The 11523-nt window shown below is 50.3% G+C and overlaps 1 protein-coding gene across 6 annotated transcripts; it reads right to left on the reverse strand.

The window, feature by feature from the left end:
* Nucleotides 1-27: 27 nt before the first annotated feature.
* On the reverse strand, nucleotides 28-11363 carry HNRNPC (heterogeneous nuclear ribonucleoprotein C). Of its 6 annotated transcripts, none has more exons than XM_065044349.1 (9): nucleotides 11236-11362; nucleotides 9164-9191; nucleotides 7429-7691; nucleotides 5731-5806; nucleotides 5554-5601; nucleotides 4081-4250; nucleotides 2231-2332; nucleotides 1995-2143; nucleotides 28-285 (listed from the first exon to the last, which is right to left on the reverse strand). In XM_065044349.1, the coding sequence occupies exons 3-9, from the start codon at nucleotides 7667-7669 to the stop codon at nucleotides 202-204; spliced, it is 870 nt and encodes a 289-aa protein (XP_064900421.1). In that variant the 5' UTR covers nucleotides 7670-7691; nucleotides 9164-9191; nucleotides 11236-11362; the 3' UTR covers nucleotides 28-201. The 6 variants fall into 6 exon arrangements, with proteins under 6 accessions (XP_064900421.1, XP_064900419.1, XP_064900418.1 ...); XM_065044347.1 differs by having other exon boundaries at nucleotides 5692-5806; XM_065044346.1 differs by having other exon boundaries at nucleotides 1995-2332; nucleotides 11236-11363.
* Between the last annotated feature and the right edge of the window lie 160 nt (nucleotides 11364-11523).

An 11523-nucleotide genomic window follows, 5' to 3' on the forward strand; every position in this document is an offset into this window, starting at 1 on the left:
TTGGTCGCTCAGGGCTCCTCCCACCGCTACAAACCATCCGTCCTTTAATCATCAACTCATAACGAGGTATCAAAATTAAAAGGGGGGGGGGGCGCGGGGGGGGGGCGGGGCCGGGGGGGTGGGGGGCGGAGCCACGACAGCACGAGCACGGGGGGGCGGGAAACGGGGCGTTTTGGGGCGAACGGGGGCGGGTTTGGGGCCTTAGGAGTCGTCCTCGCCGTTGGCGCTGTCCCGGTCGTCCTCGCCCTCCTCCGCCTCCTTCTCGTCCCCCTTGATGGACTCGAGCTGCGGGGACAGCAGGGGGCCGTCACCCCCGCCCACAGCTCCGCCAGCGCCCCGAAGGCCCCTCCGAACACCCCAAATTCGACTGAAAACGGCCAAATTCGACTGAAAACGGCCAAATTCCACTGAAAACGGCCAAAGTTTGACTGAAAACGGCCCAAGTTTGACTGAAAACGGCCCAAATTCGACTGAAAACGGCCCAAGTTTGACTGAAAACGGACCAAGTTTGACTGAAAACAGCCCAAGTTTGACTGAAAACGGCCAAATTCGACTGAAAACGGCCCATATTCGACTGAAAACGGCCCAAATTCGACTGAAAACAGCCCAAGTTTGACTGAAAACGGCCAAATTCGACTGAAAACGGCCCAAATTCGACTGAAAACGGCCCAAGTTTGACTGAAAACGGCCCAAGTTTGACTGAAAACGGCCCAAGTTTGACTGAAAACGGCCAAATTCGACTGAAAACGGCCAAATTCCACTGAAAACGGCCCAAGTTTGACTGAAAACGGACCAAGTTTGACTGAAAACGGCCAAATTCGACTGAAAACGGCCAAATTCGACTGAAAACGGCCAAATTCCACTGAAAACGGCCCAAGTTTGACTGAAAACGGCCAAAGTTTGACTGAAAACGGCCAAAATCTGACTGAAAACGGCCAAATTCTGACTGAAAACGGCCAAATTTGACTGAAAACGGACCAAATTGGCCTCAAAATGGCCCAAATTTGACTCAAAACTGCCCAAATTTGACTCAAAACGGCCAAAATTTGACTGAAAACGGCCAAAATCTGAGTGAAAACGACCAAAATTTGACTGAAAACGGCCAAAATTTGACTCAAAATGCCCAAATTCTACTCAAAATGGCCAAAATTTGAGTCAAAACTGCCAAAATTTGACTCAAAATGGCCAGTATTCACCTCCAAACAGCCAAAATTCACCTCCAAACGCCCCAAATTCGCCTCCAAACACCCAAAATTTGACTCAAAATGGCCGAAATCCGTCTCAAAACGCTCCAAATTTCACCTCCAAACGCCCAAATTTGCCTCAAAAAAATTGAAATTTTGAGAATAAAATTTGAAATTTTGAAAGTTGAATTTTCAGAGTTTTGAAAATGTTGAAATTTCACCATTTTAGAATGGTTAAATTTCAGAATTTTGAACATGTTGAAATTTTGGAGTTTTGTAAAACTTGAAGTTTTGAGTTTTGAAAAATTCAAAATTCCGAGCTTTGAAAAATCTGAAGTTTCGAGTTTTGAAAATTTCGACATTTCACAATTTTGAAAATGGTTAAATTTCGGGATTTTGACCATGTTGAAACTTCAGAATTTTGAAAAAGCTGAAATTTGTTTTTTTAATAATTTGAAATTTCGAGCTTTGAAAAATTTGAAATTTCGAGTTTTGAAAAATTTGAAATTTCGAGTTTTGAAAAATCTGAAGTTTCGAGTTTTGAAAAATCTGAAGTTTTGCAATTTTGAAGACGTTGAAACTTCAGAATTTTTAAAAATTGAAATTTCCAATTTTGAAAACGTTGAAACTTCAGAATTTTAAAAAATTGAAATTTCGAATTTTTTTAAACGTTGACACTTCAGAATTTTAAAAAACTCGAAATTTCGAATTTTGAAGATTTTGAAATGCGGGGATTTGGACCCATCTGCCGTTTCGGGGCTCGGAAGCGCCTGAATTCGCGGCAATTCGGCCGTGGCGGCCTGCGCCCACCTGCTCGTCGCCCCGCTCCTCGGCCTCCTCGTCATCCAGCAGGTCTCCCTCCTCCCCCGACTCGTCGGCGGCGCCGGCGGGCTCGCCCTTCCCCCCCGCGCCGCCATCGTCCTTCTTGGGCTCCTCCTCGGCCTTCTCGCTCTTCTGCTCTGCGGGGAGAAGGCCCAGAATGGTTAAAAGGGGGGACTGGGCCCCAGATCGGGGCGGGGGCGGGGGCGGGGCGGGGCGGCACGCACTCTGCTCGCGGTCGATGCGCTCCAGGCTCTCCAGCAGCGCGTCCACCTTCTGCTTGATCTGGCTCAGCTCCTTCTTGATGCTCTGCAGGTCGTCGCCCTTCACTGCGCCGCAAACACAGACATTCGCCTCAGAATCGCGCTAATTCGCCTCAAAATGGCCGAATGTTAGTCTTGAATTAGGCCATTGGGCTCCAAAGTGCGAGTTTACCTCAAAACGACCAAAGTTTACCTCAAAATTTACCTCAAAATTGCCAAGGTTCACGCCTAAATGACCACCTTACATCAAAATTGCAAGTTTACCTCAAAATTTACCTCAAAATTGCCAAAATTTACCTCAAAATTGCCAAGGTTCACTCCTAAATGACCACGTTACATCAATATTGCAAGTTTACCTCAAAACAACAAAAATTTACCTCAAAATTCACCTCAAAATTGCCAAGGTTCACTCCTAAATGACCACGTTACCTCAATATTACAAGTTCAGCTCAAAACAACCAAAATTTACCTCAAAATTGCAGAAATTCACCTCAACATTGTGTAAAATTGCTCTAAGATTACCCTGTTTGGCTCAAAAGTGCAAGTTTACCTCAAAACGACCAAAATTTACCTCAAAATTGCCAAAATTTACCTCAAAATTGCCAAGGTTCACTCCTAAATGACCATGTTACCCCAAAATTGCAAGTTGACCTCAAAATGACCGAAATTTACCTCGAAATTTAGATAAAGATTGCCAAGATTCATTCCTAAATGACCACGGTACCTCAAAATTGTGAGTTTACCTCAAAACAACCAAAATTTACCTCAGAATTGCCAAAATTTACCTCAGAATTGCCAAAATTTACCTCAAAATTGCCAAGGTTCACTCCTACATGACCACGTTACCCCAAAATTGCGAGTTTACCTCAAAACGACCAAAGTTTACCTCAAAATTTAGATCAAAATTGCCAAGGTTCACGCCAAAATGACGTTACATCAAAATTGCAAGTTTACCTCAAAATGACCAAAGTTTACCTCAAAATTTACCTCAAAATTGCCAAGGTTCACTCCAAAATGACCACGTTACCCCAAAATTGCAAGTTGACCTCAAAATGACCGAAATTTACCTCGAAATTTAGATAAAAATTGCCAAGATTCATTCCTAAATGACCACGGTACCTCAAAATTGTGAGTTTACCTCAAAACAACCGAAATTTACCTCAAAATTGCCAAAATTTCCCTCAAAATTGCCAAGGTTCACTCCAAAATGACCCCGTTACCTCAAAATTGCAAGTTTACCTCAAAACGACCAAAGTTTACCTCAAAATTTAGATCAAAATTGCCAAGGTTCACTCCAAAATGACCCCGTTACCTCAAAATTGCAAGTTTACCTCAAAACGACCAAAGTTTACCTCAAAATTTAGATCAAAATTGCCAAGGTTCACTCCTAAATGATCCCTTTAACTTAAAATTGCAAGTTTACCTCAAAATTTACCTCAAAATTGCCAAAATTTACCTCAAAACTGCCAAGATTCATTCCTAAATGACCACGTTACCTCAAAATTGCAATTTTACCTCAAAATGACCAAAATTTACCTCATAATTTGGATCAAAATTGCCAAGGTTCACTCCAAAATGACCACGTTACCTCAAAATTGCAAGTTTACCTCAAAATGACCAAAATTTACCTCAGAATTGCCAAGTTTTACCTCAAAACTGCCAAAATTTACCTCAGAATTGCCGCCATCTTGTCCCCTTGGCCGCCATCTTGTCCCTTCCCCTGGCAGCCATATTGTCCCCCCGGCGGCCATCTTGTCCCCCCGACAGCCACGTTGTCCCCCCGCCCCGGCGGCCATCTTGTCCCACGCACTCACGTTTCCCGGACTTGGAGGAGGATCCGCGCTGGCCGCTCTTGGAGTTGAAGCTCTTCCCGCGCCGGGAGGTGTTCCCGCCGCCCCCGGACACGCGCTGGCGCTTGGAGGGGACGACGGCGCGGGGGGCGATGGGGGGCGGCGGGGGGACGCGCGCCGGGTAGCTGTACATCCTGCGGGGGGCGCGCGGACACCCGGTTATGGCGGGAGAAACGCCCGTTTCGGGGCGCAAGATGGGGGGGTTTTGGCGGGAAACGGGGCACAGGGAGGTGGGGGGGGGGGTAAGGGAATAAAAAGGAGTTTTAATTAAAAAAAGTGCGTTTTTGGGGAAAAATAAGGGTGAATTTGGATTTAAGGAGAAAAAAGGTGTTTTTTTGGTGGGGAAAGTGTATTTTTTGGGGTGGAAATGGAGGAAAACGGTTTTGGCGGGAAATGGGTTATGGGGAGGTACGTGGGGGGTAAAGAAAAAGGCTTTTTTTTGAGGAAAAAGTGAGGTTTTTTGGGGAAAAGTGTTTTTTTGGGGGAAGAAAAGGGGTTTTTATGAGAGGAAAAAAGGTTTTATTGGGAAAAAAATGGTTTTTTTGGGGTGGAAAATGGGGGTTTTATGATAAAAAAGGGGTTTTTTTGGGGAAAAAGTGGGATTTTATGAGGGGAAAATGGGGGTTTTGGGGAAAAATGGGGGTTTTATGAGGTGAAAAAGGTGTTTCTGGGGAAAAATGGGGGTTTTATGAGGTGAAAAAGGCTCTTTTTTGGGCAAAAAAAAAGGGGGTTTTTGGGGAAAATCGGGTTTTTCTGAGAGGAACACATTTTTTGGAGGGAAATAATGGGGATTTTAGGAGGAGAAAAAGGGGTTTTATGGGGGGAAAGTGGTGTTTTAAAAAATGGGTGGTTTTGGGGGGAAAATTGGGATTTTATGAGGTAAAAATAGGGTTTTTTTTTTTGAGGAAAATGGGGGTTTTATGAGGAGAAAAAGCAGGTTTATTAGGGGGAAAAATTAGGGTTTTTTTTGGGGGGAAATGGTGTTTTTATGAGGAAAAAAAGGGTGGGTTTTTTTTGCCTAAAATGGTGTTTTTATGAGGAGAAAAGTGGGTTTTTTGGTGAAAAAAACTGGTTTTTTTGGGGAAAATGGGGTTTTTATGAGAGAAAAAACGGTATTTTGGGGGGGGGAATGGGGTTTTATGAGGCAAAAAAAGGCTTTTTGCTGTAAAAAGATTTTTGGGGGAAAAAAAAAGGGTTTTTTTGGGGGGGAATGGGGTTATTATGAGGAGAAAAAAGTGGGGTTTTTGGGGGGAAAAAAGGGTTTTTTGGGGGCAAAAGGGTTTTTATGAGGAGAAAAAGGGTGTTTATGAGGAGAACAAGGGTTTTTTGGGGTTGAAAAGGGTTTTTATGAGCGAAAAGAACGCGTTTTTTTGACAAAAATGTATTTTTAGGGCAGAAAAGGAGGTTTTTGGGCTGAGCTCAAAATGGCCGCCGTACCTGTCATAGTAATCGCGCTGGAAATCGTAGTCGAGATCGAAGGACGACCTGTGGGGGGATGGGGGGGTGAGTGGGGCCCGTGGGGTCCCGGGGGACCCCTAGGGTCTATGGGGCGGGCGGGGGGGCTGTGGGTCCCACCTGACGAGGGGGGAGGGAGAAGGTGGGGCGGGTACTGACCCGTACATCTCGGCCGCCGAGCGCTTCACCCCGCCCTTGCCTCGGTTTACCTTGGGCTCCGCCGCCAGGTTGATGTCTGGGGGGTGGGGGACATTCAGGGGGTTTGGGGGTGTCCGGGGGGGGGGGAGGGGGGCGAGGAAATGGGGGGAAAGTTGAGGAAATGGGGGGAAAAGTCGAGGAAATAGGAAAAGTCGAGGAAATGGGGAAAGAAGTCAAGAAAATGGGGAAAAAAGTCAATGGAATGGGCCCAAAAGTCAACAGGATGGGCCCAAAAGTCAATGAAATGGGCCCAAAAGTCAACGGGATGGGGAAAATAGTCAATGAAATGGGCCCAAAAGTGAATGGAATGGGCCCAAAAGTCAAGAAAATGGGGAAAAAAGTCAATGGAATGGGACCAAAAGTCAACGGAATGGGCCCAAGAGTCAACGAATGGGCCCAAGAGTCAACGAATGGGCCCAAGAGTCAATGAAATGGGCCCAAAAGTCAACGGAATGGGGAAAAAAGTCAATGAAATGGGCCCAAAAGTCAACGGGATGGGCCCAAAAGTCAATGAAATGGGCCCAAAAGTGAAGGAAATGGAGAAAAAGTCAATGAAATGGGGAAAATAGTCAATGAAATCGACCCAAAAGTCAACAGCACGGGGAGAAAAGTCAACGAAATAGTCCCAAAAGTCAAGGAAATGGGGGCAAAAGGCAACGAAATGGTCCCAAAAGTCAACCAAATGGTCTCAGAAGTCAACGAAATGTCCCCAAAACCCAAGGAGATGCCTCCAAACCCCAACAAATCGTCCTCAAAACCAAATGTAACGTTCCCAGAAGTCACCGTGACGGCCCCAAACCTCAACGTCCCCAAAACCCAACGCAACGTCCCCAAAACTCAGTGTGATGTCCCCAAAACCCAACGAGACGCCCCCAAAACCCAACAAGACGCCCCCAAAGCCCAACGAGACGCCCCCAAAACCCAACGAGACGCCCCCAAAACTCAACATAATGTCCCCAAATACCGAGACGCCCCCAAAACTCAATGTAACGTCCCCAAAACCCACTGCGACGCCCCCAAAACGCAACGAGACACCCCCAAAGTCCATCATAATGTCCCCACAACCCAACGAGACGCCCCCAAAACCCAACGAGACGCCCCCAAAACCCCTAATGTCCCCAAAACCCAACGAGACGCCCCCAAAGTCCATCATAATGTCCCCAAAACTCAACGTAACGTCCCCAAAACCCATCATAATGTCCCCAAAACCCAACGAGACGCCCCCAAAGTCCATCATAATGTCCCCAAAACCCAACGAGACACCCCCAAACCCCTAATGTCCCCAAAACCCAATGAGACGCCCCCAAAGTCCACCATAATGTCCCCAAAACTCAACGTAACGTCCCCAAAACCCATCATAATGTCCCCACAACCCAATGAGACGCCTCCAAAACCCAACGAGACGCCCCCCAAAACCCAACATAACGTCCCCAAAACCCAACGAGACGCCCCCAAAGTCCCTCATAATGTCCCCAAAACTCAACGTGACGTCCCCAAAACCCAACGTAACGTCCCCAAAACCCAACGTAACGTCCCCAAAACCCAACGAGACGCCCCCAAAGTCCATCATAATGTCCCCAAAACTCAACGTAACGTCCCCAAAACCCAACGTAACGTCCCCAAAACTCAATGAGACGCCCCCAAGCCCGCTCCGCTCACCGAGGACCTGTCCGGCGATCATGCGTCCGTCCTCGCCGGCCACGGCGGCGCGCGCGTTGCGCTCGTTGACGTACTGCACGAAGGCGAAGCCCTTGTGCACCGAGCAGCCCACGATCTTGCCGTACTTGGAGAAGATGGCCTCCACGTCGCTCTTCTTCACCACCAGCGTGTTGAGGTTGCCGATGAAGACGCGCGAGTTCATGGAGCGCGGGTCGGTCTTGTTGGTGACGTTGCTGGCCATGGCGGGGACCACTCGGGGACTCCTGGGGGGAGAAGGGTGTTAAAATGAACCGTTTTGGGGGGTTTTGGGGGGGTTGGAAGCATCGGGAGTCAATAGTTTGGGTGGTGACGTCTTCGAAATGCAACAATTGGGTGGTGGTGGAACCAAAACTCAACGTTTTTGGGTCATTTTGGGGGGTGGAGGCATCAAAACTCAACGTTTTTGGGTCAACTTGGGTGGTGGCGTCTTCAAAACTCAACGTTTTTGGGTCAACTTGGGTGGTGGCGTCTTCAAAACTCAACGTTTTTGGGTCATTTTGGGTGGTGGAGGAACCAAAACTCAATAATTTGGGGGGTGGAGGCATCAAAACTCAACGTTTTTGGGTCATTTTGGGTGGTGGGGGCATCAAAACTCAACGTTTTTGGGTCATTTTGGGTGCTGGAATCAAAACTCAACGTTTTTGGGTCATTTTGGGTGCTGGAATCAAAACTCAACATTTTTGGGTCATTTTGGGTGGTGGTGGAACCAAAACTCAACGTTTTTGGGTCATTTTCAGTGGTGGGGGCATCAAAACTCAACGTTTTTGGGTCATTTTCAGTGGTGGGGGCATCAAAACTCAACGTTTTTGGGTCATTTTGGGTGGCGTGGGCATCAAAACTGAATAATTTGGGGGATTTTGGGGGGCGGCGCCATCTTCCAAGATGGCCGCCAGGGCGGTGATGTCATCATCTTCCAAGATGGCCGCCGCAGCGGGGTCGTCACCGTCAGCTCCGCCCCCCCGCGCTAATTAACCACTTACCTCCCGTGGGGGGCTCGTTAGGCCCTTAATTAACGCTGTGGCCCCTCGTTAATTAGCGCCCCTCCCCCTTCGTTAGCCCCCTTGTCTAATTAACAACCCTGGATTAATTAACGCACCTTAATGATCCCCGCCCTCCCCCCCCCCCGCCCAATTAAGCGCTCGTTAATGGGCTCTTACCGTGGGGGGGGGGAGGGGCCAAGTCGTCCGTGATTCGCCGGCGGCGGGAGGGGGAGGGGCCAAAGGGGGCGGGGCTTGGGGGGGGAAGGGGGAGGGGCCCGAAAAATGGCCGGAAACGGTGAAAAATTTAAAAAAAAAAACAATAAAAAAATAAAAAATTAAAAAAATAAAAAAAGAAAAAGAGAAAAAAACCCATAAAAATAAAAAATTAAAAAAAAAAAGCAACAATAATAAAAATAATCAAAAACCCCTTAAAATCCTACGTTGGGGGGGGGGCGGGGCGGGGGGAGGGGCGGGGGGTTTTGCCCGTTTTGGGGCTTTTTTTGGGGCGGAAAAGTGAAAATTTGGGTGGGAACGGCCCCAAAATGGGGGTGGGGGGAGGGGCCGATGCCGCCCCTCCCCCGCTTGGGGCCCATTGGTGGGGGGTGGGGGGGAGGTGGGTGTGGGGGAGGGGCTGAAAGTGGGGGGGAATATGGGGGGGGGAGGGCGGGGCAAATACTCATCGTTTTGGGGTGAAAAAAGGAGAATTTGGCACTTACGGTCGCCGGCGGCTCTAAAAAAATCGCGCTGTGAAAAGAAGCACAAGAGGGGGTGGGGGAGGGGTTAGATTTGGGGGGGGGGAGGGGCGGGGACCCCTCCCCCCGCACGCTCCCCCCCCCGCGAAAAGAATTGGCGAAAATCGGCTGATTTGAGCCCAAAACGGCGCTCGGGGGGGGGGTGGGGGAGGGGAGGGGAGGGTGGGGGGAGGGGGGTGGGGGAGGGGCCGGTGTCACCGCTGGGCCCTGCGGAATAAAAAGGGGGGAAATTGGGGTTTTTTGGGGGGGAAACGCTGATGGGGGTGGGAAACGGGGAAAAAGATGGAATTTTGCCCTAAAATTGAGGGTTTTCCCTCAAAATTTTAATGGGGGGGGGGGTGGGGTGAGGCTAAAATGGGCAAAATCCTAAATTTGGGGGGATTTAGCCCGTTTTGGCGCCTCAAAATGAGGTGGAAAAGGGGGTTTTGGGGGCGATGCGGCCTCAGGGGGAAAAAGGCGGGAAAAGCGTTTATGGCACTTTTCGCCCCAAATTTAACGGGGAAAATTGGGGTTTAAAGGGATTTGACCCCAAAATTGTGATGGGGGAGGGGGGGTGACGCCAAAATGGGCAAAACGCCGCATTTTTGGGGTTTTACGGCCGTTTTGGCGCCTCAAAATGAGGTGGAAAAGGGGGTTTTGGGGGCGACGAGGCCTCAGGGGGAAAAAGGCGGGAAAAGCGTTTTTGCCCCAAAAGTGACAGGAAAAAAGGGGATTTTGCCCCAAAACTTGAATGGGGGAGGGGTCTGAGCCCCAAAATTAGGTGGAAAAGGGTTTTTTTTGCCGCTTCGAGCCCAAAAATGAGGGAAAACGGGGGGGTTTTATTCCGGTTTTGCGCCCAAAAGCGCGTGGAAAACAGGAAAACTGTTTTGCCCCAAAAATAGCGATTTTGATGCTGGTTTTACCTCCAAAAACGCCGAAAACTTGGGGTTTTGACCCAATTTCCCGCATTTTAGCCCCAAAACGTTGCTAAAAAAGGCATTCATCCCCATTTCGCCCCCAAAACGAGAGGAAATAAAACATGTTTTATGCTCGTTTTCCCCCAAAATCACCACAGAAAAAGGGCTTTTCTTTCCCATTTTAACCCTCAAAAGAAGGCGATTTAGCCCTTAAAGTTACTCAAAAATGAGATATTTTCCCTCAAAACTGCGGTGGGGGGGGGTTCCCGCCACCCCCCCCACCTTCTAACCACCCAAAAACCGGCTTTTTCACCCAAAAAACGAGACAAAAGCATCTTTTGTCCCCCGGGGGGTTGAATTTAACCCCCTATGACATGGGGCGGGGGGGGGAGACCCCCAAAATAAGCCAAAAAAGGTGTTTTTTTCCCCAAAATTATTAAGGGGGGGTTTCCCGCGCTGCTGAGCCTGGAAGAGAAGCACAAGCCACGCCCCCTCCCCAGGCCACACCCCCTCCCATTTAAACCAATGCGTCCCGTGGCCACGCCCCTCCATCCAACTTAATGCGGCCACCAGGCCACGCCCCCTCCCTTTAAATCAATGCGCCCCCAGGCCACGCCCCCTCCCATTTAAACCAAAGCGCCCCGAGGCCACACCCCCTCCCATTTAAACCAATACGCCCCGTGGCCACGCCCCCTCCATTCAACTTAATGCGGTCACCAGGCCACGCCCCCTTCTGTTTGAACCAATGCGCCCCCAGAGGCCACGCCCCCAAGCCTTACCACGCCCCCCGCGCCTTAACACCGCCCCCCTCCTGTTTTAATCAAAGCGCGCCCAGGACACGCCCCCGCGCCTTAGCCACGCCCCTCCCGTTTAAACCTATACGCCCAAGGCCACGCCCCCGCGCTTAAACCACGCCCTACGCCTCCAAGCCACGCCCGCCCCCCCCCACCCCCCGCGCCGCCATCTTCCCCCCATTCCCCCCCCCCCCCCCCTTTCCCCCATTTTCCCGCCTCGCGGCGTGAAGGACACGGAAGCGCCGCCATTCCCGCCCCCCCCACCTCCCCCCCCCCGCATCCCGCACCGTGTCCCCCTCGTCTCGTCCCCGCCGCGCCCGCCGCCGCTTCCCCGCTTCCCCCTCACCGCTCCGGCCCCGCTCCGCTCCCGCCGCCGCCGCCTCTTCGGGGGCTGCTCGCAAAATGGCGCCCGCGCCGCCCTCTGCGCCGCACGGAACGGGGCGTGAGCCAGTTGATGGGGATGGGCGCGCCGCGCAATCCCCCTCTGCGATTGGCTGGCGGCGGCGTCACTCATGCACGCGGCCAATCGCGGCGCGGATAACCGGGGGGGGCGGAGCGGCGGGGAGTGGTGGAGGCGGCTTGTCAATCACGGCGAGGGGCGGGGGTTGGTGCTGATTGGCTGAGCGCCCCGAAG

The sequence above is a fragment of the Columba livia genome, chromosome 36 (assembly GCF_036013475.1).
Source record: "Columba livia isolate bColLiv1 breed racing homer chromosome 36, bColLiv1.pat.W.v2, whole genome shotgun sequence".
Classification (NCBI taxonomy): Eukaryota; Metazoa; Chordata; class Aves; order Columbiformes; family Columbidae; genus Columba; species Columba livia.

Excerpts from the sequence above, each read along its gene's own strand:
- HNRNPC (XM_065044344.1), bottom strand. The coding sequence starts at position 7,669 with ATGGCCAGCAACGTCACCAACAAGACCGACCCGCGCTCCATGAACTCG. Across the intron at positions 5,807-7,428 it reads GATCGCCGGACAGGTCCTCG|ACATCAACCTGGCGGCGGAG; the intron begins GTGAGCGGAGCG and ends CCCACCCCCCAG. Across the intron at positions 4,251-5,553 it reads CAGCGCGATTACTATGACAG|GATGTACAGCTACCCGGCGC; the intron begins GTACGGCGGCCA and ends CGCCCCCCGCAG.